The sequence below is a fragment of the Calonectris borealis genome, chromosome 9 (assembly GCF_964195595.1).
Source record: "Calonectris borealis chromosome 9, bCalBor7.hap1.2, whole genome shotgun sequence".
Classification (NCBI taxonomy): domain Eukaryota; kingdom Metazoa; phylum Chordata; class Aves; order Procellariiformes; family Procellariidae; genus Calonectris; species Calonectris borealis.
Window position 1 is genome coordinate 3,603,234 of NC_134320.1, and position 27,300 is coordinate 3,630,533.

The 27,300-nt window shown below is 43.7% G+C and overlaps 2 protein-coding genes and 1 long non-coding RNA gene across 3 annotated transcripts in view; 1 reads left to right on the forward strand and 2 right to left on the reverse strand.

Moving 5' to 3' along the window:
• The first annotated feature begins 158 nt into the window (after positions 1-158).
• LOC142085749 (unconventional myosin-VIIb-like) lies at positions 159-26,063 on the forward strand. The gene is given in 25 exon segments (XM_075158008.1): positions 159-763; positions 1,680-1,822; positions 2,737-2,904; positions 4,500-4,626; positions 6,064-6,183; positions 7,065-7,238; positions 8,205-8,432; positions 8,871-9,038; positions 9,638-9,755; positions 9,849-9,979; positions 10,744-10,903; positions 11,603-11,784; positions 12,567-12,694; positions 13,237-13,394; positions 13,885-14,038; positions 15,949-16,104; positions 18,903-19,008; positions 19,144-19,257; positions 20,156-20,243; positions 21,363-21,469; positions 21,939-22,124; positions 22,974-23,090; positions 23,792-23,875; positions 24,559-24,678; positions 25,456-26,063. Coding segments are annotated over 25 exon segments (3,681 nt in total). The 5' UTR covers positions 159-403; the 3' UTR covers positions 25,540-26,063.
• LOC142085760 (uncharacterized) lies at positions 10,640-13,939 on the reverse strand. Its single transcript, XR_012674810.1, has 3 exons — positions 13,843-13,939; positions 12,975-13,107; positions 10,640-10,851 (listed from the first exon to the last, which is right to left on the reverse strand). It is a non-coding gene; the product is annotated as an uncharacterized LOC142085760 (long non-coding RNA).
• LIMS2 (LIM zinc finger domain containing 2) overlaps positions 24,663-27,300 on the reverse strand; it is a 38,271-nt gene continuing 35,633 nt past the window's right edge. Inside the window, exon 12 of the mRNA XM_075158039.1 lies at positions 24,663-25,365. The gene's annotated coding sequence lies outside the window, so the exon portion shown is untranslated. The remainder of the gene's footprint in view (positions 25,366-27,300) is intronic.

Below are 27,300 nucleotides of genomic sequence, written 5' to 3' on the forward strand. Positions count from 1 at the left end.
TGTCTTCAAAAGATACTGCACATCTGTTTCTTTGGCCCAGCAGTTCCTCACCAAATAGTGCCATTCTCTGCATTTTGGCACCAACCACGTGTTCTGGTGACAGTGTTCTCAGTGATTTTCTGGCTGAAACAAGCTGGAAGTTCATGACCCAAGTTATCCCATGTTCTTAAGAGCAAAATTTGAGATATACTGGTCCTGACAGCTGTGGAGGATGGAATTGGGTATGGAGAGGTAGGCAGAGTAGAATGGTCTGGGTTAGTGCAGGATGTGAGCAATGAGATAGCACCTGGATTTTCCATCGGTAATGTTCTTGCTAAAGGCCAAGACAGGAAGGTCATACGGAATGGATGCATCTCAGAAGGACATGCTCTGACTCCCAATGATCTGTTGGTAGCAGCTGAAAATGGCTTTGGGGTTAGCTGGAAAGCCAAATTCTGGAGGACCTATGGCCAAGAAAAAAAAAAAAAAAAAAAAAGAATGTAAAATAAGAATATCAGAGTACAGGGAAAGAAAATATGCCTCTTCCTCAGGCTTTCCTTCCTGTTCTGTACAGGACTTGGAAACAAAGCCTAGCAAGCTGGACGAGGTGGACCTGGACATGGTTCCCATGAGTGTGGAGCTAGAAGAGGAAGCAGATGGCTTGGAAGAGTACACCTTCCCAAAGTTTGCAGCTACTTATTTCCAGGGGTCATCTACACATACACATATCCGGAGACAGCTGCGGCATCCACTACTCTACCATGATGTCAAGGACAACGTCCTGGTATCTTGCTCCTTGTTGTTGTTGAACCTGCTCCCTCCACAGCCCTGGCTTCTACAGCTCCCCTCATCCTTGGGTCCCCCCGCCTCTGGCACAGCACTGGGAACCAGAGACTTTAGAGCCAAGCAGATAGTCCTAAGCACTTGTATCAAAGTAGTAGTTCCCATCAGCATTTTTTAGCACTTTGCAGACAGGCATTTCACACAGATACCTGCCCCACACAAGATCTCTGGTCACCTTTAGTCTGCCTCAGAGGGAACTCTGAGGCTTGTTTTCACTTCTCCAGATACCCTATGGGGGCAAAAACAGACTGGAGAGAAGAAGCATCAGAGCTCACCCACCCCTCTGCTCTTGTTAGGGTTGCTGGTCTGTGAGTTAGGACAGAAAGGGGAGGCCCAGGCCTCCAATTTTCCTGTTGAACCATAGGGGGATTGAGGAGGGAAGTTTTTCTTGATGCTGAGCAGCCTTACAGAATGGAGGATCCCATGCTGCAAAAACTTCGCTATTACTTGGCTTTCTAGTTGTGGGCGTGAGGGCTCCTGGAAGAGTTCACTCCATTGCTTGTCTGTCCAGGTGGGTAAATGCAGAGTGTAGTCCAGCCAAGGTTTCTCCCTTCACGCCAGCCACAGCACACCTGCAAGGTGCCAATAAAGGGAATGGTGAGGGCTCGGGAATCATGGAGCAAATCTGACATTCCCACTAGAGCTGCATCCTCTTCCTTTAGCATGAGACTGTTGTGAATGTTGCTCTCATGTTGTTTGACATGAAAGTAAACTCCTGGTGTAAATGGCGGGAGGAGACGGGAATTTTAACAGCTTGGTCTGGGTAAAGGAAGAAATGCTCTCATCTAAACAGGAAGAAACGGCATGCGGCCATTGGTTCTCTTGGCAGTTTCTGACTGTGCTTTCTGCCACTACAGGCTTCTCTAGTTGTGTGGGTTATCATCCTGAGGTTCATGGGGGACCTGCCAGAGCCAGCAATGTTTGCCAAGAATGCCACCTCCAAGAGCGGCTCCGTGATGACACAGATATATGACACAGTTGGCAGGAAAAACCAGGTCCAGTTCAGGAACGACAGCCCAAATATGGTGAGAGGAGCAGGATATGTTTGTATTTTCATTTGCTTTCCTTGGTTTCTGTGGTGTTCTACCAAGAGTGAGAAAAGCAAAGGAACCCTTTTCATGCTACTGTACTTGAAATGCCAGAACTGCAAAAGGGCCTCTGCAGTCCTGGAAGGACACTGCAGCTCCTTCTGGCAGGAGGGGACAAAACAAAACATCTCCATTTGAGCAGCCTTCCTTCCTTAATGAATCATTCTTGCTATGCATTAAACTAATTTCCTATAACGGTAATGTGTGTCGTAGAGAGAAAGCAGAAAGGATAACAAGATTTCCAAGGGGATCTCTTCCCTGAAGCTGAAACGGTCATCCAAGTTGACAGGGAAGGTAAGAGGTGGAAATGAATTGCTTCCCCTAAGTCTTTTTGCCTGGAACCCTGTCTTCATCTTCTGACTGATGTTACGTGACAGCAACCTCCCAGCTGGGAACTTGTTCCACTGCCAAGCCAGTGCAGCCCTGTGTATGGGATACCTGGTGCACTGTTCTTTTTTTAAAACTATCTCCATGTGCACTGCTGTCATTCATTCTCTGGCAGGTTCACTTCATCCCTTCTTGCTGAAGAGTGACCCCTGAACACAGGGAACAATTTATTATTGAGAATTGTTGGTATTACAGAACAGTTTGCCCAAAGCCCTGAGCAGACTGAGAACCACCACGTGCTTAGGGCTGTACAGGAAAGTACAAGAAAGTTCTCCTAGCCAGTAATAGTGCCATAACACTGCATTTATGAGTTAGCTTGAGAGAGGGGGAAATATGGTCTGTTCCTAACTGCTTCTCCACTGAGCAGAAAGAGTTTTAGCCAGAAAGGTAGAGAAGGAATGTCTCTCATTTCTGGGAGACCTGCCTGGTAAGAGGGGAGGTTTCTAGAGCACTCTGGGGTTCTGCTTGGTTTCTTTCAGGTGACAGACCAGCTGAGAAGTGGAGAAGAGGCTTTCCAAGAGGACAGCTCGATGTCTGAGAGACCTATGTCCAACCTAGAAAAAGTGCACTTCATTATTGGCAATGCAATTCTGCGCCCTGCCATCAGGTAGGACATTTGTACTTCCTTTCTAGGACCAGGCACCCATTACATCAAGGAAATGCAGCATCCCCTTTCCACACTCCCAGGGCATTTTCCAAATGCTGGAAATGTCTCACATTTATCTCTGGGATTTCCTGACTGAAAGCCCAAGCTAGTCACATAGAACTGAGACTGTAGGCCGCACACGTCTTCGGAGGATGGCTCACCTTTATCAGAGGGGACAGAGAACGACTCTCTTACTGCCTTTTCTGGTATCTTCATCTCATAGTTTATGTCAGCTGCCCTCATGTATGGCTTCCTGAACACCCCACAGATATGCAGTTGGGCAGAGCTCAGGGCTGTAACCCAGTAACACCTGAAGGTGGAACACAGCCCTAGTATGAGGGAGAAGAACCATTCAGAAGAGACAATAAGAAGTATGGAGTTAACGTACACTAGGTGTATGAGAGCTGTTCATAACCTCAGTTTCCCAATAGCCTGTCTCTGAACCCTCAAGCAATGTCCCCAAATCAGGGACGGCTGAAGGCCTGGCTGGCTGAGTATATCAGCCACTAGAAGAAGAAATCCTGCTTGCAAGTGGTGTGAGGCTGGACCTTAGGCCAAGCATGGTGTGAGGATGAGACAGAAGCTGGTTGTTTCTGACCTGACCCCGTGAATTCTTTCCTCCATTTTAGCCCACTTTAGCTTATGCAACACTTTTCTGTAACAGATCCCATAGGCACAGGCCCTGCTTTGACCTCAGCTGTGGGCTGCATTCCTCTCTACATAGTTCCTTTGTTTCAGTCAAGATGCTCCCAGAAGCAGATCCTCAGCTGGCAAAAATTGCCTTCAATCAATGTATCATAACAGCCACCGGCGAAGTATCTACTCCCTCAGTCTGTGTTTCATGATATGTCCTACCTGGGAACAAAAACCTCATCCACCTTGTGTCCTCCCACATCAGACTTGCCAAATGTGTGTTCCTAGAGTCCAGAAAATTTAAGATGATTTTTAAATAGCAGTTTTGTTTGTATGCAGATTTTTGCATCTGTTTCCATATGTCCTTGCTGCAGGCAACTTGCATTTTCAGAAGCTCACTCTGAAGCACCCTTTCCTCTATTCCTGTCCAAGGACTCACTCCAAGTTTATTAAAAATACAAAATTAAGCAGGGTGTCCTCCTATCCTTATCCCAAAATCCACATATGAGCAGACAGACAAGAGCCATGAGATACAAGCCACATACTGTAGAGAGCTTAGAGCAAGTTTCGCATGTGGAGGGACAGCAATGCCGTTTCACAGCTGGATGACCTGGCAATTGTTATCCCCGCACAGCCCCCCTGCTTGTCACAGGAGGTAATCCAGCATGGGAATTGCACTTGAACTGCTCGAGTAACACGGGGTGGCAAAGGGCACTAAGTACACCTTGAGCCTTTTCCTGCCGAAGCCAATGACACAATTATTTCCTGTGGTACATTACAGGTGGTGTCCTAGCTAACGTGGTTAAACCTAGCTCAGATCTACTTCATCATGCTGCAGTCATGCCAAGCTTGCAGTGGAAACGTAGCCAAAGACAGTTCAGACAGTGAATCATTATCTGTTGCTTTCACATGTTTTATTACAGAGATGAGATTTATTGCCAGATTTGCAAACAACTCACTGAAAACAGCAACAGGAGCAGCTATGCTCGAGGCTGGATCCTTCTGTCACTTTGCCTTGGTTGCTTTCCTCCTTCAGACACATTTGTGAAGGTACACTACTAACCTTTCCTACAGCAGCTTAAATGCCTTAGCTGATCTGGTTTCTTGTGTATTTTGATGTTTTGATACAAACAGCCACATAAACTGTTTGGCTGCCATAGCAGCTGTGCTGTGATTTTAGCAGAAACTATCTCATCTCATATGCTTATCTGGGAATTTAAAAAAATGATTGCTGTACTCACATTTAATTCTTTTTCATTACATGCCATACAAGTTGGATTCTGTGGTTGATCGCAGCCCTCGTTTAGATCTGTAATCTGCAAAGAATCTGGCAAATTTTATCCTCTCCAGTTCTGCCTTTCCAACATGTAAAAGCTGTCTCCAGTTACAATCCTAGTGATTATATATACTCAGGAGTCCAGTATAAAATCACTCCCCATATTTTACCAGTTCTTACCCTACATCTCCAAGCCCTACAAAATCCAACAGAGATTTGGGCTTTTTCATAATTTTCTTAAATATGTTAATTTCCAAATTTAAATGGATGATAAATCCAGTTTATCACAGAAAAAAAAAACCAACACAACCTGTGGCTCCAACTTGACATCAACCTTCCTCCTAGGTCTTAGAGGCAAACAGAATCCATAGATATCCCTGAATCTTCAGCCTTGCTTTATTGACACCCTAGCTCAAATGATTAATCTAATCGTAAATTCTGGCAAGAGGCCACTACTTGGAACAAACCGGACACAAGCCATAGACATATTTTGACACCAGTCTTAATCCAAAGTCTGTGAACCACGCAGAATTCACAAAAGACCTGACTTCCTCTAGTTCTCTTTTCCTAAATCCATACCCTATCTCTAGGAATATTCTTAATCATTAAAATAACCAGGTGACTGACCCATGCTTGCACTAAATACAAGTATGTAAATACAAGTCCATGTTTATACCACATCATCCAAGATAGATAACAGTTTATCCAATCATCCAAAAGCTCAGTTTATCCAATCCTTCTCTTCCAACATCCAATCTTAATTGTGGACTTCAACTATTGATATTGCCAGAGAACTTAGTAAAACTAAAAGTAGCCATAATCAGCAGCCCTAACCTGCAGTTAGCCCTCTTCCCAGCACTTTGGTTCATACAGAATGTCACAAGACTTCAGGCTCTTCTATTGGAAACACTAACCCTTGCTCTAATCATAAGAATAAAGTCTCCACTGTCTAATATTCATCATACAGTTAAACATAGTGAATAGACTGACACAAGCCTTCCTCTTTAGTCTAAAAGCTTTGCAGAATGAGTGAAAACTTGGTGTCTCAAACCTCCTTTTCCAGAACACTAATCCCAACCCTAACCTTTAACACTTTCTGGTGAACTGTAAGGTAACTGATCACTTTAATCTACTCTATCAGCTGCAGGAGGTTTCCAGTGTTTTATGAGGATTAGTGTTTCCTAACTCTTTCTTATGCTCTGTGCGTATAGTACCTGTTGAATTTCATCCACCATGGGCCCACAGGCTATGCACCGTATTGTGCTGAACGTCTGAGACGTACCTATGTCAACGGAGCACGGACTGAACCTCCAAGCTGGCTGGAACTTCAGGTAGCAGCTCCCTTTTTGATAACTTACAGTGATCTGTGTCATTTTATGCTGGATTGTATTTACTAACCTGTGCTAACAGATCTTCCTAAGTCCAATAATGGAAATCAATTGCACAATCAATTGAAGACCAGCTGCCTTGTTCTGGACAGCTTCTTAGATACCCCTCGTCTGGCTATTCAGTTCACCTAAACCCAGTGGAGGGTTGTAAGTTAAAAGCGGCAACACATGATTTGCAGGGCGATACCTCCATTCACTCAGGAGCCGCAGGCCAGAACCACCTCCTGAGAGAAGCTCTTACCACCATTTGTGGAAAGAACTGAACAGGGCTTATGCTTTTAAAATGGAGGGTGGAAGTGTGTATGATAGGGCTACATCACTCTTCCCCTTCCTTTAAATGTCTCCTTAGTAATTAGAAGTCTCACACACACACACATGCACACATACCCCCCCTTAAGTGAAGACCTCAGTTCAATTCCTTCCTAAATCTGAGTGACCCCATTGCCTAACATACACCTCCCTGGGCAAAATGGTTGTTGCAGGCCATGTCTCCACTGATGCGTGTAAGGCTGTACCTGAAAGTCATCAAGCCAAATAAGGCTCACAAAAAGTCTATCAATCAGACTACACTGTTATGTGATAACCAACTCCCCTGAGCTGTGGGGAGGAGAGAACTTAATTCCAGTGCTGCTCCAGGGATGTAATTTATATTTAAGACTCAACATGCATTGAAGAAACTGTGTGGGCGTTGGAGATTCACTTAAAAGATTGTTGACTAGGGTGCACACTGTGTGGAGCTCTTAAATCTAAATGCCTTCTTCATTCTTCACAGAAAAGTAAGGTTTGCCCATTATTTGTTTCTCTCATTTGACTCTGACTTACAGGCAACAAAGCAGAAGAAACCCATTGTGTTTAATATCACCCTGATGAACGGCCAAAGCATCACTGTTCCTGCAGACTCCGCTTCCATTGCCAAAGAGATCTGTCAGTTCATAGCAGACAAAACCAAACTGAAGGATGTGTTTGGTTTTTCGCTCTACATTGCTGTGTTTGATAAGGTAAAGTGTAGAAAAATAGAATGAAAGCTCCCTTCTCTTTCTGTGGAGTTGCTGCTGTCCACCCAGCCTCACTGAGGACTTCTGGAAGCACCCCCGTCCTAGTCCTACGCTCAAACCAAATCAGTTTTGAATCCCAGCTGAATCTCAGGATCTGATAATCCTATTCTGCCTTTTTGCTGGCTAGCCACTTAGCAATTCCTGCTGCAGGCCTGTGAGGTTTCCTTTGCCAGGTCACATAATTGACTAGTGTCCCTGCTCCCGTGCATGGGCAGTGCAGCACTGTGGTCTCCCCCCATGTTCTGGGACCCCACCTGCTCGTCATGCATGCAGCACCGCAGAACTGCTGGAGCAGGGTGAAACTAGCAGGTCTCACACGCTAGGAAGCTCTGCTCAAAGACATATTTCCCACCTGCACTGCTGCACATAACTTTCTCATCCTGTGTTACAGTGCTGCTGATGCAGCCCCTATCACGTGGCATTGAAAGCCAAGGTCCTTCCCAGGGCTGCTGCTGTTAGCTCATACGCTGGCATTTTAGCCATTCCTTCCCTTTGCTTTTTTTTTTTTACAGTAATGCTGTAAAACAGACATACACTGCAGGATGACATCTTGGTGCTCAGAGTTAGGCACCAATAGCAAAGAAATTAATTCAGAGATGGCATTTTTGTTTAGATTACAGCAACTCTTGCATGTGCACTTAAGGGGATATAAAGGGAATAAACAAAGTACAAGAAGACAAACAGAAGATTGTAAACCAGAGCTGCTTTGTCTTAACTTCCAACTTATTTTTCCCAATACCATTTTTGTGCCTAAAAATACACACATCTACCAAAGTACAACTTGCACATCTGTCTGCTTAACTTTTCAGAGTTTTTCTTGCTGTCAGGAGACCAGGAGCTTTGGGTTTGTTGTCCTTCACTCAGATCCAAAACAGGCATGCCAGTAAAAGCAGTGTCCCTTTGTTCTAGGTCTGGTCACTGGGTGGGGGACGAGATCATGTCCTGGATGCCATCTCTCAGTGTGAACAGCTAGTGAAGGAGCGGGGCACACACGAACGCAATGCGCCCTGGCGGCTGTACTTCCGGAAGGAAATCTTCACCCCCTGGCACAACTCCCAGGAGGATCCTGTCAGCACTGATCTCATTTACCACCAAGTCATTCGCGGCATCCGGTTTGGAGAGTACCGTTGTGACAAGGTGGGTCTCATCCTCCTAAAGAGGCAAAACTACATTAACATTTCCCACATTAAAAAGCAGGAAGATGAATGAAGTTTCTAGCGGCTGTGAACAACCCTTCCCTTCTTAATGAACAGTTCCTGTCCAGGTGATTGTGCCAGCTGTCACACTGGCAGCTGTAATTAATACTTTTTTTTTTTTTCTGCAGCTTTCAGTTCATGTGGCAGCTGGAGGCATGTCCAAAGGGGCAATTTGGGTCCTTTTAAAATATCTTTGCTAATAATCTCTTAGATGCTATGATTGTGTGAAGTTCATCTCTCCTTATGCTGGATGACTGTCAAGAGTTACCCAGACAAAAATGGAGAAAACCCCATTCCTAAACTGGCTTCAAGGTTGAATGAGGCTCTTTGGACTTTGTGACATCTTTCTAGGCCTCTTTTAATGGATTAATTTTTTCAGGAGGAGGATTTGGTGGAGATAGGTGCAAAGTATTGTTACATCCAGTTTGGAGATTCCATCCACAGTGAACTTGTGCAGAAGGTGCTCCATGACTGTATCCCAGTGAAACAGCTAAAGTCCAAGCCCCTGGAAAAGTGGGTGAGCCTTATAACCTACGCACATGCTAAGGTAAGAGGTTTGTCTGGCAGTGCTGGGTAACCACTTCCGAGCACCAGCTTCTGCTTCTTTCACCATTTCCATTTATGAATAGTCTGTTGGGGGAAGAAGGAAAAACATCTCAGTTTGTATAACCCAAATAGTTAATTAGGAAGCGGAGAACCTTTCTACTCACTCTTCCATATAGGGCTCAATGAGGGGGGCAGAATGAAAAAAGTATGTTTCAATCTCTGAATAGAGTATCTTTTAAGGCTCTCTATCTCCTGTCTGACAACTGAGTCAGGATGGGCATGGGATGGAATATTGATTTTGATCTGGACATGGATTACCTGAATTATTTCCATGGTACCCAAAGCATGTTAGACTCTGAACAGATCAGTCAGTGGGGATTTGAGGGAGATTTGGAATCCACATGCCTGTGGGCAGCCTCAGCTGCATGTGGCTTGGGTCCCTGGAGGCTGTTCCTGATTTGACTTTCTCCAGGTACCCTTGACTCCAGCGAAAGGAGAGGGCTGTTGGGAACCTCTGGGATCAGGCCTGCTCCTTATTGTCTGCAGATCATGCAAACCAGATTTTACTGAGAAAACCTTGGCTATCTTTTTATGCTGCAGGCCCCATACACACAGGACCGTCTCTCCCGTCAGACTGTGAAAGAACAACTTGTAGATTTTGCTCGCTTTCAGTGGCCTTTGCTTTTTTCCCGATTCTTTGAAGTCACTAAGTTTTCAGGTAATACCTGGAGCCTGGGAGTAGAGGACAGATATAAGATCAATAGAGGAGGACTTGTATAGCATTGATAAGGAGTTTTTTCTGCATTTTCAGGTCCCAGCTTGCCCAAGAACCACTTTATCGTTGCCATAAATTGGAAAGGTATCTGCTTCCTGGATGAGTCAGAAAAGCGGCTCCTTGAGCTGACCTTCCCAGAGATAACTGGCATCCACACCAACAGGTGAGTGCCCCAGAAAGACAAGATCTGAAGAAGGCATCTCTGCCCATACTCAGAGAAGGAGTTCCATGTAGGAGGGAGGTGTGCTTTCTCTGCTGTCCCCCTAGGTGATTTGATCTGAGCCTGGAAAGGTGGTTTAGCTTAGGTCTGGGAAACAGAAAGGGACAAGTTCTGAGCAGCCTGTAAAGGAAATGCTGAAATGGCTGAATATTCCCAGCTGGTGGAAGGAAAGACGATGCTGCTCAGTCAGAAAGGTGTAAGGAAGCACAGACATGCATCAAGACAAGAATGGTCCAAATAACTAACATAGTTAAACCATCGTCTGTTATGTTTGCTGGGAGTTCGTATACTTCTCAGGTGTGATGGACCTGAACAGGATAACTGAGGGAAAGAGGGTAACCATTGGCTTGCTCAGGGCACACATCCTTGCATCGGATCACTCAGAGAATAGGGTCTTACATACACAAAAAATACCTCTGTGAGGACTGTCACAGATTTAATTAGTTGCCCAGTTACTCCAAAAGAAGAGTGTTCTTTTGTCTATAATGAAGCACTTTTGGACAAAACATGGTAGAGTCCAGGGTGAACCTGAAGCACTTCAGTCCTTCACACCTACCAACTAATGAGAAGGCAAATTAAGAACTACCAATACTCACTGTAAGGGAGTTGTCTGCAAGGAAGTGTAGGTGCCTTGGCTGTGATTGTATAGGGTCTACAAGTTTTTCAGATGCTCTGGTAACAAACTGTTCAATAATACATAGAGCAGTGAAGTCATTTGGACAGAGTTGCACTCTCATCACGCTTCGTGCCGAGGAGTTTGTCCTGACATCTGTAAACAGCGTTGTCATTGCTGAACTGGTGGTCACGTTCCTGGAAGGACTGAAGAAGAGATCACGATTCGCTGTGGCAATGCATGAGAAAAAATCCCAAGGTAAATCTTATAACTTTTCTACAGCGTAGGGAAGAAATCTTGAGAAAACCCACAGCACTTGTTTGAAAGAGCTCAAAGAGAAGAGGGAGAACTTCAGCAAGAGTCCCTTTGCTCCAGGAGGGATGCATAGTGATCAGCATAGCAATACAGAGCATAAGGCAATGTGATTCAATACCTTTGCATACAAATTACCTTTCCTTCCTCCTTCTAATTCTTTGCATATTTTATTTAGATATTACAGTGTCCAACAACTCAGCCTGCTTGTAGTAGGAAGTTGGATCTGGGCTCCCTGGAAATACTTTCCAGAAAAATTTCACACAGGTGGTAAACTGGAATTTTCTGTGGAATATAGTTGGCTGGAACAGACAAGAGGGGATTAAATGCAAACATTAACCTACTTAAAACTACTGAATTTCTTTCCATGCTTTGCTGCCAGTTCTAGACACAAAGTCAGCATCCCTTTGAATCAAATGGAGTTTTGCCATTGCCCTCTGTGGATCAAAATCAGGCTGTCAGAGGAAATTTAAGCGATTTCTCTGAAGTGTTACTGGATAATTAGCCGTATTTACACAAGTCACTTTCTATTGCTAATTTAATTCAGGCCTTCAAAATACAATTCCCTTGTCTTTCATGTTGCAATCCCTTTGCATTTTCTTGGACTGTCAAGTCTGAACAGTACTCCCTTAATCTGTTTTCCAGAAGACCCTGCCATCCTGTCCTTCAAGAAGGGAGACTTGCTAATCTTCACTGAAGACAAAAGGCTAGATGCAGACTCTGGCTGGATCTGTGCCCAGAATGAAAGGACAGGCAAAACAGGGAATGTATTTTTGGAAGAGATCTACATTATTCCTTCTCTCACAAAACCCTCTAGTCAAGTGCTGGTAAGAAAAGCTGAGCACTCTCTTTGAAGAGACTAGAAGATAAATGATAATAACAGTGTTAAATATTATTAAATTTATAACCGCAAGTTAATTGTTCCTCCAAAGTCAGAAAAGTTCTATACCTCCCATTGAAGCAAAGCATTTAATTTTGTCCTGTCTGAAAACAAAACTAAATGTAGCCCAAACTCTAAGGAGAAGACTGCAGTTGCACAAAAGCAATGACTTTAAAAAAACCAGTCCGTTCACCGTTAGGGATTTCAGTGCCTGGAATTGGTAGCAATTAATGGAAATGGGTGTGCAGCTGAATTTTCATGCATTCACACGGGGTCTCAAGCGAAGCTCTAAGTGCAGCAGGTTACTTTAAAAGCATATGCTCTTTGAGGGACTCAGGGTTTCCCATTGATCACTGTTTGCTAACAATTTTGCCTTCAATTTTGGAGATTCAGTATACTGGGTACTGTGCTAACAAGTAAAAAGGTGAAAAAGTGGGGGAAAACACACTAGTGGTAAGCATGTGCATTTTTAACATGTTGTGATTTGGATAATCACATACATTTTGAGGGCCACTACTGTAGGGTCTATGGAAATTACTTCCTTGAGTCGACTATTCCCAAGTCTTTCTTGAGTCTCTGAAGATGCTGCTTAGAGGACAGAAGGTCTCCTGCAGCAGAGAGTACTCAAGTTTAGTATGCACCATCTGCGCATATATGCTGAATAACACCTGACAATCTGTGCAGAGATCTGTGTCCATGTGACATCTCTACGTGGCTGTGTCATTCCAGAGTTTGCTGATGATGTCTCCAGACCAGAGGAGGACAGCTTCACAGAACTCCTACATGGATGAACCTGATGAAGAGGATCTCAAAGTGAAGCCTTATACCCTGGAGGAGTTCTCCTATGAACACTTCAGGTGAAGCTCTCTGTCTAGTGTGTGCCCTAGCAAAGTTCTTGTTCATCTTCAGTGATCCTTAAAGCCCAAGATGTAATAGCATCTCCCATTTCTGATTGGGTTTCTTCTGTTTGTTCCCTGTAATTAAGTGTGACTTTGGACATGCAGAGATTCTGGCACATGGCCTACTTATATCTTTTGTCTGCAGAAATGCAAAGGGAAGGGTAGAAGAACCCCAGCTGGACTTATTTCTTTCCAGCAGGCCCTATTCTTACTTCTCACCCCTTCTTCAAGCACTTACCAGCTAGTGAGGATACACAACATCTCAGGCCTCGGACAGTAAGGGAGAAACGAGTCTTCTAAAACCTCTCTTCTTTTTGCAAGCCTTCTCCCTTCTGGATATACAAGAAACTACATTTCCTGTTCTTGTTGACCTGCATAATCAACAGAGACATGAGATCACTGTCTTGGGAAAGAACATGCCTAGAGATAAGTCTTTGAGATAATGACCTCCTATGTTCATAGCAATACCGATCCAGTAATTTTGTACTGTCTTCATTCAGGACTCCTGAGAAGGAATCCATCAGCAAAGCTGTTCTCCAGAAGTCCCGTGGGCGCAGTCAACTGTGGGCACACTCTAAGGAGCCCTTGAAACAGCCCTTGCTGAAGACAGCATGCACAGACCCTGATCTTCGGGACTTGGCTTGTCAGGCCTTCATTGATATCCTTTCACTCTTCTCTTTGGGACCCAAGAACATTCAGGGGAAGGAAGAGCTAGCTACCTCCACTAAACTCACTTCCATTGAGATAACACCGCATCCACGTTACAGGGGATACTTTTACATCAAGGTGGGGGTATCAACTCTGCACAACTTTGCATTGTTTCCCTCGTCTAGAGAAAAAAGTTTCCTATTCCCTCCCAATGATCCACAACTCCTGATGGCTGACTTAACTGAGAATATGGCTTTAAGAGTGAGTGAGATTTACTGCATATGCCCAGAGCAAGCAGCTAATACAGTACAAATCACAGCCAAGCAGTGACTGCTGCACAGGGAGAGGGGGCAGGGGACAGGCAGGGAACATGTTCCAGACCCTCCTCCCAGAATTTGCCACTTACACATTAACAGAGTCACTAACACGTTAGGATCCAGGTGAGACTTCCCATTTACCTTCCAAAATAGGCCTGCTTTTGTCCTTAACAGCACATTCACCCATCATGAAATTCATGGGAGACTATCCCTCAAAACAGGCACACGCCTCTGTGGAAGTCACTGACCAGATATTTGTAGCAGCTATCCAGGAGGAGGTCCTGCGGGATGAGATTTACTGTCAGATTATGAAGCAACTGACTGAGAACAGAAACAGGTACTCACCTGGGTGCAAACACGCTGCTTCTGCAGAGCCAGGGCTCAAGTGCAGGTGGTGAGCAGGAATCCCTGCTACACCTGTGATGGGGTGGGGCAGAGGGGAAGGATGGGGCTCACCTTTGCAGAGCACTCAGGACCACTGACTGGCCACAGAGCAGGACCATTACTCGTCTCCCTTGAGCTGCTGCTTTGCTCCCGCCAGCATTCAGTGCTCGTCTCTGTGCAGTATGGTGTGAGGCAGGCAAGGTGTTACTGAAGCCCTCTTACTCTCAAGGCAGTCTGTGGAGAAAATATGGCACTGCATAGAGTTCTTGCATGCTTTCAGTGACTGCACTATCAGCCCTCCATTTGTTTTAAGTTTCCCAGTGACAGTATTTCCCTCCTATAAGGATGTAGTTCACAATAGATCTTCTACTACCAGTGAATCCTTTTGAGCAGTTATATTAATTAGGTTACACAACTGGCTTGCAGAACAGATTGGTTACACAGGCCCCTGCCCATGCATAAGTCTCTGAAACAGGCTGGTGTTTGCTTACCCACTCATAAAATTATAATTTGACCGACTTCCAGGGGAACTGAATTGCAAAAAGAAGCTTAAAATAATACTAATTATTAACAAAATGGTTTGTCTGTTTCTAGCTGCATTGTGTCACTGCAAAAGTTAGAGAAGGAGCTTCAGTTTGTTTATTTTCTTTCTTACTGTTCCACAAATATTAAACTTAGTGGAACTTTTACCATGTGTGTAACTATTAAATGGTAAATTTCCTTGTTTGTAGTAAATCTTACAGGCTATTTAACTCATAGTCTGTAACCATGGTGCCCGTGCCATGCCTGATGTACTCTACCAATTTAGTCCTGTGGATCATTCACTGTTTTGAGAGGGATCACTGATGTGGAAAAAACAATGCTTGAAAGGTGGCTATTTCCATATATTTTCATTAGAACAGCCGGAGTAACAGATCTTTCATCCTTCCCAGGCTACTGCCCTGTGAACCATGTCACGCTCTCTCACAGACACAAACACCATTGATCTATAGAGTATAAATGGGATTAAAATAGTGTGTCTTCATCTGCAAAATTAGAAAAGTAAAGGGGAATAAAGAAGCCAGGACCTCTTTATTCAGCAGTCTGGTGCCCATTCAAAGGTAGATCTGCTGGCTTTCCCAATCAAAACCACTTCACACCATTTAGCACTTCACAGCAATCCCTGGGACACAGCTGAAGTGTGTTCTGCTCCTGGCTTTGAAGGTAGACTGACTGACCACCTCCTGGCTGCAGAGCCTTTCTTACTGGTGAGGGTGAGATGCCAGAAGAGCTTTGACTGGCAGATTTCACAGGTCCAAAAAGCGGAGGAACTGGCTTTCTGCCTGAAAATTGTACAGAGTTGATCTGGAGTTCTGAAGAACTCTACCTCATTACACAATGCCATCTACCTGCTCATTTTTCAGAGCAGGAGCATGCGTAAGGGAAAGTTAATTACAAGCAAAGTGCTTGTGCCCTGAGCAACGCTGGCTCGTACAGAGGGCGGGTGAATACAAACAGCTGATAAAGCACAATCCAAATACATGGGAGCTTGAACAGCAAATTGACAGTGGCTTTCCAAGAGGATGGCACCAGGCTCACTGCTGCCAAGATGACTGTTAAACTGGAGCTTATATTTATTCATGAGATTTGCAACTGTCATGAATATTTATCAGCCAGGATTTAGCATTGTCTTCACATACGGGCTGTGGTTGTTGCACAGAAAACGGCTGCCAGAAACTGTGTGAAGGCTCTGTTGATTTGCAGCTCTCTGCTGAATGGCACAACATACCATGAGGGGAGTGTGTTTCTCTTCCCTGTAGCTGGTGTGTGGTCAAACAAAGATTATATGTGGCTGTGGCAGAACCGTTTGCTTTGTGTTCACAGGTACAGCATGACCAAGGGCTGGCAGCTCCTTTGGCTCTGCACTGGCCTGTTCCCACCCAGCAAGTCACTGCTGAAACATGCCCAGAAGTTCATGGAGACACGTCAGAAAGAGTCACTGGCCCTGGAGTGCAGTCGGAGGATTCAGACAGTGATGAGGTAAACAGTCTGGCATATAGCCAGCTCAAAGTGTTAAAAAATCACGAATCAGGTGCTAAAAAGCACATGGGCTAAAATATTGAGACTCTTACTTTCCTTTCTCTCTTTACATCCTTTTTTTTTAAGGGATCATTATTTTTAATTCTCTTATGGACTTTGAACCACTAAGAGATGTCCGTGTCACAGTTTCGCTTTTTTCTTTCACAGAGTCAGCATCATTTTTAAAAGTTCAGCATCACACATAATCACTTGACTCCCAGAGCTGGGTATTTCAAACATCCTAAAGGGCATGCAGCTTGAAATGAAATCCTGCATTGTCATTGTTGAGGTCCTGACCTTGCTTTCCTTTGGTGAGGCAGCATATCCTTATCCCCCTTACATGTGCCTGAGGATTAGTCTTGAGTTTGTTGAATCTCAGCAGCACAGAGCTGCACACGTGCAGCTAAAAATACTAGGTTGTACTCATAGTGGCAGCACTGAAGTCACTGACATTTGCAGAGTGCTAATGTGGCTCTGTTGGTTTTCTGATGGTGACGCAAAGCAGATCCATGCTAGGAAGACAGGATCAACACAGTCATTTCCTGTTCTTTGAAGAAATCCAAATGAGCAAAGCCCTGGGACTTACATGGCTGCTCACACCAGGGCACTTCTCAGTCCTCTAGACATGACCCCTGTGCTGGTGAGGGTTGAAGCAATAGGCCCTCCTTCCCAAGCTTCTGAATGACTTATTGGTGTGATGAACTTGACATGACCAGAGATGATGGAAGGGCTACCTAGTTTTCAGGAAGGATCAACTGAACTGTAGGGGGAAGGTTTCCCTAGATTCCTTCAGACACTGGAATTACCCAGCTTCACACTCTGAGAACACAGTGCTTTGGCATCAAAGTTAACCCCAGCTTTCTCCCTTTTGATGCTGCTGTGAGTTACCACCTGCCTGCCACAGACCTCTTCAGTTAAGAAGCTACCCAAAGATTTCTCCTTCCAGCTCCTCCATCCTCCCCCTTCTCTTAGGCTGGGCCCTGCGTTTGGTCTGTGAGTCCTGTGGGCCAGGCTTGAGGGGAATGCTAACACAGTGGCTGTCCCCCTTGTAGCGGATGGGTTTTGGCACTGATGGGGAAATGTCACTGCACATTGAACTCGCCTTTGAAGTGCCTGAAAAATGCCTGGCGAGGAATGCTATTCATTGGTTTTTTCTATGGAGAAGACTGAAAATTTCCTGCCTCCCTGTATCATGTGCTATTCATGCTCTAAGCCCTGTTGGGCTGTATAGAGCTTCTTTAGAGTGGGGAAACAGGGAGGGGAAAGCAGAATGGGCTGTTTGGGAGGAGAGTTCTATCTGCTAAACTGCCCCAGATCTGGAGCCTGGGGGATGGGAAGAGGAACAAAGACTAATGTTGTTTTCTAAGAGCATTTCTTTTTCTAAGATTAACCCTGCACCTGCTCTGAATAGAATAGAATAGAATAGAATAGAATAGAATAGAATAGAATAGAATAGAATAGAATAGAATAGAATATTTCAGTTGGAAGGGACCTACAACGATCATCTAGTCCAACTTCTCCCTGTAAGTAACTTGCTCCCTTTGGAAAGGGGAGAGCAGGCAGCTCAAAGGACTGACCTACAATATGTGGAATGGAAGCCAGCTGAGCCCTTGGCTACCCCTTTCCTCCATATACAGCTTTACAGCTTCATCCCCAGACTCCTGGCCAGGGAACCAGCGAGCATCCTGATGGGTGTTAAGCAGATCTTGCTTTGGCAATCAGTTCCTAGCTGAGGCTGCAAGGAGAGATGGCCCTGTGCCTCCAGCCAAGCTGCTGCACTTCCATGGTCTCCTATGGCCTCCCTCTGCTGCAAGTCCAGGAATAGATGACTAAGTAGGGCTGCTCCACACTCCTTACCGTGTCTGTACAGTACCAGAGCACATGCTGTTCAACTTGGTTTAGTCAGGTTTTCCTTCTCCAAATGCAACTGCTACTTTATTTAATGGGAAAAAATCAGTTTTCAAATCCACATGACTAAAGCTGGATGCCAGACTAAGCTCTCTTCCCAAGAGATTGGCCCAGTGTGAGAGAAGAGTCTGGCCCATAAGCTACGGTGTACAAAATCTCCAAACAGCCTGCTCGGTGCCACTGAGGGCAGGAAAATACCAGCCCCAGAAGGTAATGTACTAGATTTGTCCTCACTTTAACTGTATCAAGGTTTTTGCATGACTCAGACTTCAGGGCCGGTTCCTTTGCTTTTAAAGGCAGCTCTGCTCTGAGATGTAATTTCAAAGAACTGGGACTGTGCAGCTTAAGCACCTCTTGAGTCAGTGATTACATGCCAGCTCTTATATAAAATGTAATGCTTCTAGCGGCCCTCCAAACTTTTCTGGTACTTGCCTTCTGAGCTGTAACTCATTTTGTATCTGAATGCGTATCTTTTTGCTGATGCAAGAATTAAATAAAATGTATTTCTCCTTGTGGCTGCTATCTTCACACTTCAACAACAGTAAGGAAAAATGTCGCTGAATACATAGAAAGGGTGATGGTACTGGCCAGGAAGGTGCCTTATTCATGCAACCTTCTTGCAGAGAAGAGACTTTTAATATATATGCTAATAAGACCCTCAGTTTCTTGCTGTTAATAGATGTTAATGCTGTTAATTTGCATTGGGGTGAAGGTCCATTAGAGCCCGCCCCATGTCACAGTACTAGCATTTTGGATGGAGTCTGTTGTTTGGATGGAATACTGTTGTTCAGCTCCTCAAAGATTAAACATCCAGCACTGATCTCTCTTATGATGGTGGTGGCATTTTCCAGGAGTGGCTCCAGGAAGTGGGCACCTCATCCTGTGGAGGTTGAGGCCATCTTACAGAACAACACTAAGATCTCACACAAGATTTGCTTCCCCAATGAAACAGAACAGGTGAGAACTTACTTGTTTTCCCAGCCTTGACCATTTTCCCAGCCATGATGTGTTCACGCAGGAGCACATTTCAAGACATTCAGTGTTCTCATTTCTTCCTCTCCTCTGTGTAACAAGAGTCTTGTTATCTCATAGACATTTGATGTGGGAACAAACACCAAAATACGGACTTTGTGTCAGAACATCGCTTCCAAACTGCAGCTGAGCTCCTGGGAAGGTTTCAGCCTCTTTGTGAAGATTGCAGACAAGGTAACTCCTCTCAACTATGGCAGGGTAGCCAGACTCCTCCCTCCTCTCTTACTTATTTACCAGACCACCTAAACAACCATATATGAAACCAAGCAACAGAGCAGGTCATTACTGCTTCTGTCTTACTGAGGGGATACAACCTAGACTCGAACTTTTAGCACCTGGCAATTATTTTAAGTCTCTTGAAGGGGCTGGATGGAGATGCAGTTTCCATCAGTCTACCAGTACACAGGTGGTACTAAAAGCAGAGAAGATGCGGGCTTTCTTGCAGCTGCTGGGATGGTAGCAAATTGCATGTTGCATACTGCTGGATTCAGCCCTTTTCCACTCAGGCTTTGCCCAGGAGATGTGCGGCACACGTACACTACTAGTACTGGTATTAGGGAGAGCAGTGGCTGACCAGCACCAGTTGATTGCTCTCTAGTTTCTCAGAAGCTTGCCTTGCCCAAGCTGAAGCTTGGGTTGGCTGCCTTGCTGAGGGGTCCCTTCTCTCTGGAACTGTGATCAAGGCAAAAGCAGCACTGAGTTCAAGCAGAGGGAGTTTCTGATGTGCTGCGTTCCTGAAAAGAGGAACCCGGTATGTGCCAATATTTTACAAAGAGGAGATGGCCAAGAATAAGATCAGCATCTTCAGCTTGACTTCCAATAAGCAGGTTGGAAAGAAAAAAGCAACAGAAGATGCAATAAAAGTCCCCATATATGTAAATAATTTGAGCTTTCCTCCTCCTATTTCTGTACTTCTTTCCCCTTACCTCTGTCTTTCCTGCTGTAATTGTGCTCTCTCACTGTAAACAGGGAAGGAAAATTCAGCCTGATACTTGGGTATGTTGGCACAGGCAGTATTTCATATGATCCATTAATCCCTCCTTTCCCCCCTTCATTGCTTGCCCTCTTCCAGGTGATCAGTCAGAATGAAGCAGACTACTTCTTTGACTCACTAAGGCAGGTGACAGACTGGAACAGGAAGAACAAACCAGGGAAAGATGGTAAGGAGAATGCCAGCATGACAAGAAGCTGCATGAGATGCTGTGTTGAGCTGGGAAAGTAGGATTTAGTCCATCTTGGGAAGTGTGTGACAGAGCCTTATTATATCATTTTTGTTTGTACATACACGGTTACTGCCTGCACCAGCAGTAAGATCCAGTGACCTGATGCAGCCAAGCACGGGCTATCAGAAACACCAGAACACCTTTGTGGGGGGCTGTCTCCAGAAATTTTAAATTGGTACCAAAGATTTTTTGACCTGTTGCATCCAAAACACACAGCTGGATGCACACAAGTTAGATAGGTTGATCCTCTTTACAGTCCAAGGCTCATCCATTGCCAGATCAGGTATCAGCCAACACATGCAAATAGGTTCTTTACACAGCGTCACTCCCATTCCTTGGGTTGTTAGAAAATTGCTGTCTAGATTATTACCTGGTGATACCAAAGCACAAGTTGTATTGCCAGAGGAACACTTGTTAGAATAAAACAATATAACACTAATGACAATTCTTTGCACTTCACCCCCATGTATAACATACATTCTGAAATCTACATCAAACTCAAACTTCACTCAAATTTCATATTCATTTATCCTGACCTTTGCTTATTTCAGGACAGCTGAGGTTCAACTTCCTGAAGCACTATCTGGGTATCTAAGACTTTCTAACTTCCCACTTCTCCCCACAGCTGATGCAGCTGCTAGGAGCTCTGAAAATCACAGCATAAGGATGTGGGTGCACTAAATCACAATTCATTTCTGTAAACACAGCCATCAGGGAATGTACCTGCATCAGTATAACAGAATTCAGGTGTGCTGCACATTGGCAGCTGTCATGAGCACCAAGAAATAATGAACACTCGTATTGCTGGCATCCTCAAGTTCTTCCTCCATCTCTGAAGAGCCTGCACCTTAGATCACGGCATGATCAGTGTCCAGGAACGGGCAACTAATCACTTTCTTGGTCATCTAAAATGGCCTTTTGTACTTTTTTGTTAGTAATTTTGTTTGTTACTATTAAAACCAGAATTACATTTCTGAAGAAACAGAAACAAGCCATTTAAAAGCTGCAGAACTCTACCCTGATACAAAGAATGCTAACAAGATGTTGTTTCCTTAGGGGCTACTATGTCTGTGGCTTATGAGGTGTATTTCATGAGAAAGCTGTGGTTGAATGTAACTCCTGGGAAGGATCTGAAAGCTGATTCAATTTTTCATTACCACCAGGTAACCAGCTCCCTAAAGCATAAATATAATGGCAGGCAATGTGATCCAAGAAATACTCCTGAGAAAGTAAGCCTGCTGGAGTATTACCATCTCCCTCACCAAGGCCTGCATTACAGAGCCTCCAGAGGAATGCCTCTGGAGGGCACAGCTCACCCTCAGGAGCAGAGTTATTTCTCACAGACTTCACACCTTAGCTATATTGCTTATGTTAGGAGCACAGCTTCCTTATCTAATTGTTCCCTGGAGGTGCTCGTCTTACTCTGTAATTGTATGGAGAATCATAGAATGGTTTGGGTTGGAAAGGACCTTTAAAGATCATCTAGAGAACATCCAGGAGTCGTCAAAATTTCTTGGGGTGCCCTTGGACCGTGTTTGGCCAGACTCACATCCTGACCTCACAGATTTAGCATGCATAAGTCAGTGTTTGCTTCAGCCCATTCTGTCTGGATTCAGAGCTCATCTCTTCCAGGAGTTGCCGAAGTACCTCAGAGGCTACCACAAGTGTTCAAAGGATGAAGCTGTCCAGCTGGCAGGGCTGATTTATAAAGTGCGCTTCAACAATGATCGCACACAGCTGGCAACCATCCCCAAAATCTTGAAGGAACTGGTGCCAGACAACCTGCTCCGAGCAATCTCACCAGATGAGTGGAAGAAGGTAAGAACATGAGCTTTCATTAGTCGTGCTACTTCCACAGAGCTTTATTAGAGAAGGACATTGAGAAACACTGCTTTTTTTGATCTGACAGTCTTTGAAAGCACTATGGAGGGATGCTACTGGGTGTTGCTGTTTTTCCTCTTACAATCTAGATTTTGCATTCTCTCTACCAAACCTCTGAAAGATATCTGCAGGCCTGAATGATTGATTTGAGATGTGCATTTTTCTTAGATACTAATCTATTTTCAGTGCCCAGGAGAAGAATTAGAGATAGGAAAGTCAGTGATGGGACTGGGGATTTGAAGATCTTGTAGAGAAACAGAAAATTAAGACGTGTCTTAAATATTCCATAGTTTCGCCAGCGAATCAGTCACCTTGCACCATGTGCATGCTACTCATAGCAAAAGGCTCTTTTGTCCGCCAAAAGGGAAAAAAGTTTCAGCAGGTACTTATTACTTAGTCCACTGAGGAAGACACGGGACGCTATTTCAAATACAGAGGGAAAATTCACCCTACATGTTTCAGCAGAAGATGTGGTACATGTCTGCGGGTGTTTAACACTGGCGTTCTGAATTTTGTTTCATCCCATATTACCCCTCTGTCCTGAAATCCATTCCCTTGGGCTCCTGGACTTCCTTCAGTCAACTCATTAGTAAGGAACACTGGGGAGGTTCTGGCTCCACCTTGCCCCATGGCATGGTAGGCTACTTTCATTTTCACAGTCTTCTGTTGCTGTGGGCGCAAGACTGATCTTGGTGATGGTCTGATGCTATCTTTAGTGCTAATGCTGGACATTGGAAACCTGCCTGTCTCCAACTGAATAGGCTTTGTATCCTTTTTTCTAAACAGAGCATTACTGCAGCATATAGCAAACATGAAGGAAAAACTGTGGATGAGGCCAAGATTGCCTTCTTGAAAATGATACACCGGTGGCCAACGTTTGGATCAGCCTTCTTTGAGGTGAAGGTAGGTTTAAAGGCCCGTACGAATGGCTTTGGTAGTAGACCAGCACTGGGGCATGTGGACTGACTGTAATTCCGTATCTGTGTAAGTGAGAATGCATTATAAAGCTGGCTTCCCGTCATCTACTGAGGAAAACTCAGTTCCTTGGAAGTGGGAAGATGGGTTTTTTTAACCCTTCTGAACTATGCCTGTTATTTACTGGCTATGTTGTTCTTCCAGTTGTAATGCTTAATATTACAACTATGTAGTAGATGGGGTCTTTTCATTATATAGATACTTAACTGTCCTGTCTTTGTTTTCCACTACAAAATGCTGCAAAATCTTGCATCTCTGGGGACTCAGAACAGGACTGTACTAATTCTCTCATTCTGCAGTGGATACTCCCAGGAATAATTTCCCACTTGCAACCTTGAATTTCTCCTTGCTAGGCTCTTAACTGGTTTGCAACCAACTATTAAGCCTATTCTCAGATAGCCTAGGAAATAATGGACTTGATTCTGCTTTTATGTAGCAGCTGCTCAAGTCATCAATATATGGCCAAAAAAGTCATCCTTAGCAGTAGCTACATTATATTGAAGAGCTTTATGTTTCAGTGTTTATTTGGTAAAGAGAACAAGCAGCACTGGACACTGTTAAAGGTCACCATGCACCTGACATGGATCATCTCTTCATTTTCTGCTTATATTGCTGTTACTTGTCTACAGCAAACCTCGGAGCCAAATTTCCCAGAGATTGTGCTGATTGCAATCAACAAGCAAGGAGTCTCACTGATACATCAGAAGACAAAGGTAAAAGTTGCTTCTCAAGAGTCTATCTAAGGAAGGATTTAACTGACCATGCTAATTTAGAGACAGCAACAGGACCTTCTCCCTGAATGGCAGGAGAGGATAGAGTTCCTCCATTCACTTTCTGTGTGAAACTGAAGAAAATGTTATTGCCTGAAATCACTTCTTTGCACTTTCTACACTGGAAAGGAAACAGTGTAGAGCATCTCTGAAAAAAGAAGGGGTAATCATGATGGATGGACAGTGCACTAGGGAACCTGCTTCAGAAAAATGCTTTGCAGGAAACCCGAGCCGTCTGAAAGATCAGGTTGGATGACAGTGTTCACCAGCTCTCTAACCCAGTCTGGTCTTAGCAAGTTCCCAGGGAAGAGTGATTATGAATATCACTGTTTGCTTTTTCATAAGGAAAAAATATTCAGTGAGTTGGGATTATTGTAAATATAATCGCAGTGTGCTAAGATAAAGATCAATATATATGAAAGGAAGTCTCATTAGAGTGATTAAGACTCACCTGCTTGGTGAAAATACAATATACCACTAGTCTGGATGCAAGGCCTACCTTGATCCACTGTGTTTATAAGTGAAGTGGGAAAGAATAAGAATGCTCTGGCTCCACAGGTTTTCTTACATAACAGCCCGTTTTCATTTCAGAAATGTTCTATAGTTCAGTTTGTTTCCCCTTACAGGATATTTTAACAGTCTATCCCTTCAATAAAATCTCCAACTGGAGCAGTGGGAGCACATACTTTCACATGACAATAGGGAACCTGGTACGAGGAAGCCGGATCTTATGTGAGACATCCCTGGTAAGAACAGTTTTGTCAACTTATACACAAGAAACTCCTAATTTTTCCTTTACATCCAGAATAGCTACAAAACAATGGTGCCAAAACAATGTTAAAACCAGTGCATATAGAAAAAGCATTCACTGCTATGTCAATAAAATTGCAATTTAGAACTGGTTCAGTGCTATATAATGCCATCTGATACAAAGATGTAAGCCACAGAGACAAGGAAAAATAGTAATTTCCCAAATTCTTCCCATACATCAAAATTCTATCTATCTGAGACATTAAGAAAAGACTGCACTTACCCACAAAACTACGTAAGAGGCTTTTTGTCTTGCATGGTTTGATCCATCTATGCAGTAACAGCATCCTTGTAAGATTTTACACTTTTCAGTGAGTGGTACCACCTTTTTAAGAACTGGTTTCAGATTGTCCACAGACTCAGACAAGCATCACTGTATTGATATTTAAAGGTAAATTTGTAAAGATAATATAAAAATATTTAAGGGCTAACTTCTCTCACAGAAAAGCTTGGATTCCTAAGTACAAGATGTCAATCTATAGAATGAATGACAAGGAGACAGTAGAGCTATGCTCTGTAAAGTTTTGTAAATCTATGAAGGGAAGAGCAGAGGGAGGAATAGATAAATAATTATCAAAACAGTGATAGCTATTGGAAGAGGAGATGTCCATGCAGGGAAGAACCTAAGAAAAAGATAAAACAGGGAGGAAATGAGAGTTATTTTTGCTTCTGGAGCTCTTTGAGAGACTTAAGACTTTTTTCTTTTCTGACAGGGTTACAAAATGGATGATCTGTTAACATCCTATGTACGCCTGCTAATGAATGCTGTAAACAAGCAAAAGAACCTCCCAGCCTGAGAGCGGAAATAGAACCCATTACCTATATCTGTGCCAAACTACCTGTAATTTCATGTCCCAGAAGAAATGCCATTTAAAAAATATTAATCTTGATGATCAGTCTTCTGATCACACACTGAATAAACTGTGTTGCTGAAATATGACCACAAGAGAAGCTCAAGTGAGCATGTGCTTACAAATATCTGTAACACTAGATATAGTATAAGAATTCCATTCAGATTTTGGATTTAGAGAAAGTTTAGCTGGATTTTAATGCAATATGGGGGCAGGGGGCAGAGAAACCCTAACGTGAGAGCCTCTTGTGATACTCTAAACCTCCTCCATTCTTAAAGAGAGACACACATTAACAGTTGTCTTCCTTTTGGAAAGAAAATGTCCCCTTGTTGTATATGCTCTTACCAAATGCATAAACTCCTTGAGTCTTTGCAAACAAAGGTAATGTTACTTTTTTCCTCCTATTGGAAATTCTAAGAGTGGAGAAATGGCCTTTAGTGGTAGGATAACTGGACACCTTGAAAGGTAAGGTGCTGGTTTTCATCCTTTTATCACTAGGTTATGTGCTGCAAGTTACAGTAGACTGACAGCCAGTTACTGTCAGTCAGAATATAACTCTCACTCCTGTGTGCTGCTAAATTAGCAGGCTGTCCACTGGTTTACCATTGCCTTGGTTAAATTAAATAGTTTTCTCTCTTCCACACTTTATAATGTACTTGGAAACTAACACCTGCTTTTTACTATGCAGTTTCTAGTAAGCATAAACAAACTCTGAAATGAGTCTGGATTTTGGGTCCATTACTTTTACTCAGTTGCTCCTATTTCAAGTTATAGATGTGCTATTCAGTGCAAATCAGAATTGAAGAACTCAATCTAACAGACATCTGTTGAAAAGAGACATTTCTGCTCTATAAAAATGTTCTCAGCTTGGAGTTATGCAGACATTCGTTCATGAGGTAATAGTTCTAATTTCTCCTGATCTTTTCTATTTCCTGTTTAGCGGGCACTTTGAGTGGTAAAATTTGATTCAGCACTTGTTTATCTCTTGGACCTTTGTAAACACACAGCTTTGGTCCTATAGGAACCAGAGTGTGCTCAGAGTGCGTAAAGCATATATGCACAGTGGTGGTAGTAAGCCTAGATGCTTACCCCATCAGAGAACAAGTACTCCTTCCTCAATGACGAGCCCTCCCTTGCCCACAGTGAAACATGGGCATGTCTTAAAGCATTTACACCAAGTTCCTTGAGACACGATCTGGCAGTGCTGGAAAAGCAGCTCTGCTAGAGCTCTCAAATTTGCCAACGTATGCACAATGGTTCTCTTGTTCCCTCAGATGTATGTCTGTAAAATTCAAACGCTAATGGCAGTTTTGTACATGGGTGGCAGGGAAGAGCCCCACTCTCTTTGTGCATCTAAATGAGTGCCACACTTGTCAGAATAGTTGATCCTTTTGCATGCAATTAGATATTCCTGCTGTAATGTCCATTGCTGGCAATGGAAACATTTGAGACTAATGACTTCGAGTTGTTTTGTCATCCTATGTCTGATCTACCCGGTTCTAAGTGAGAAGCATTCAATACTTCACCTGTACAAAAAGAAATTTTGCAGCCAAACTGTATTGTTTCTGGTTTTTAAATAAACACTGCAGAAAATCAATCACAATGTCTTTTTTAACAAGAAAATTGAATATTCATGCTAGATCCATGTAACCTAAACCTACCAAACCTCCACTACAGCCGTAAGTGATGATAGCCTATCATCGCATC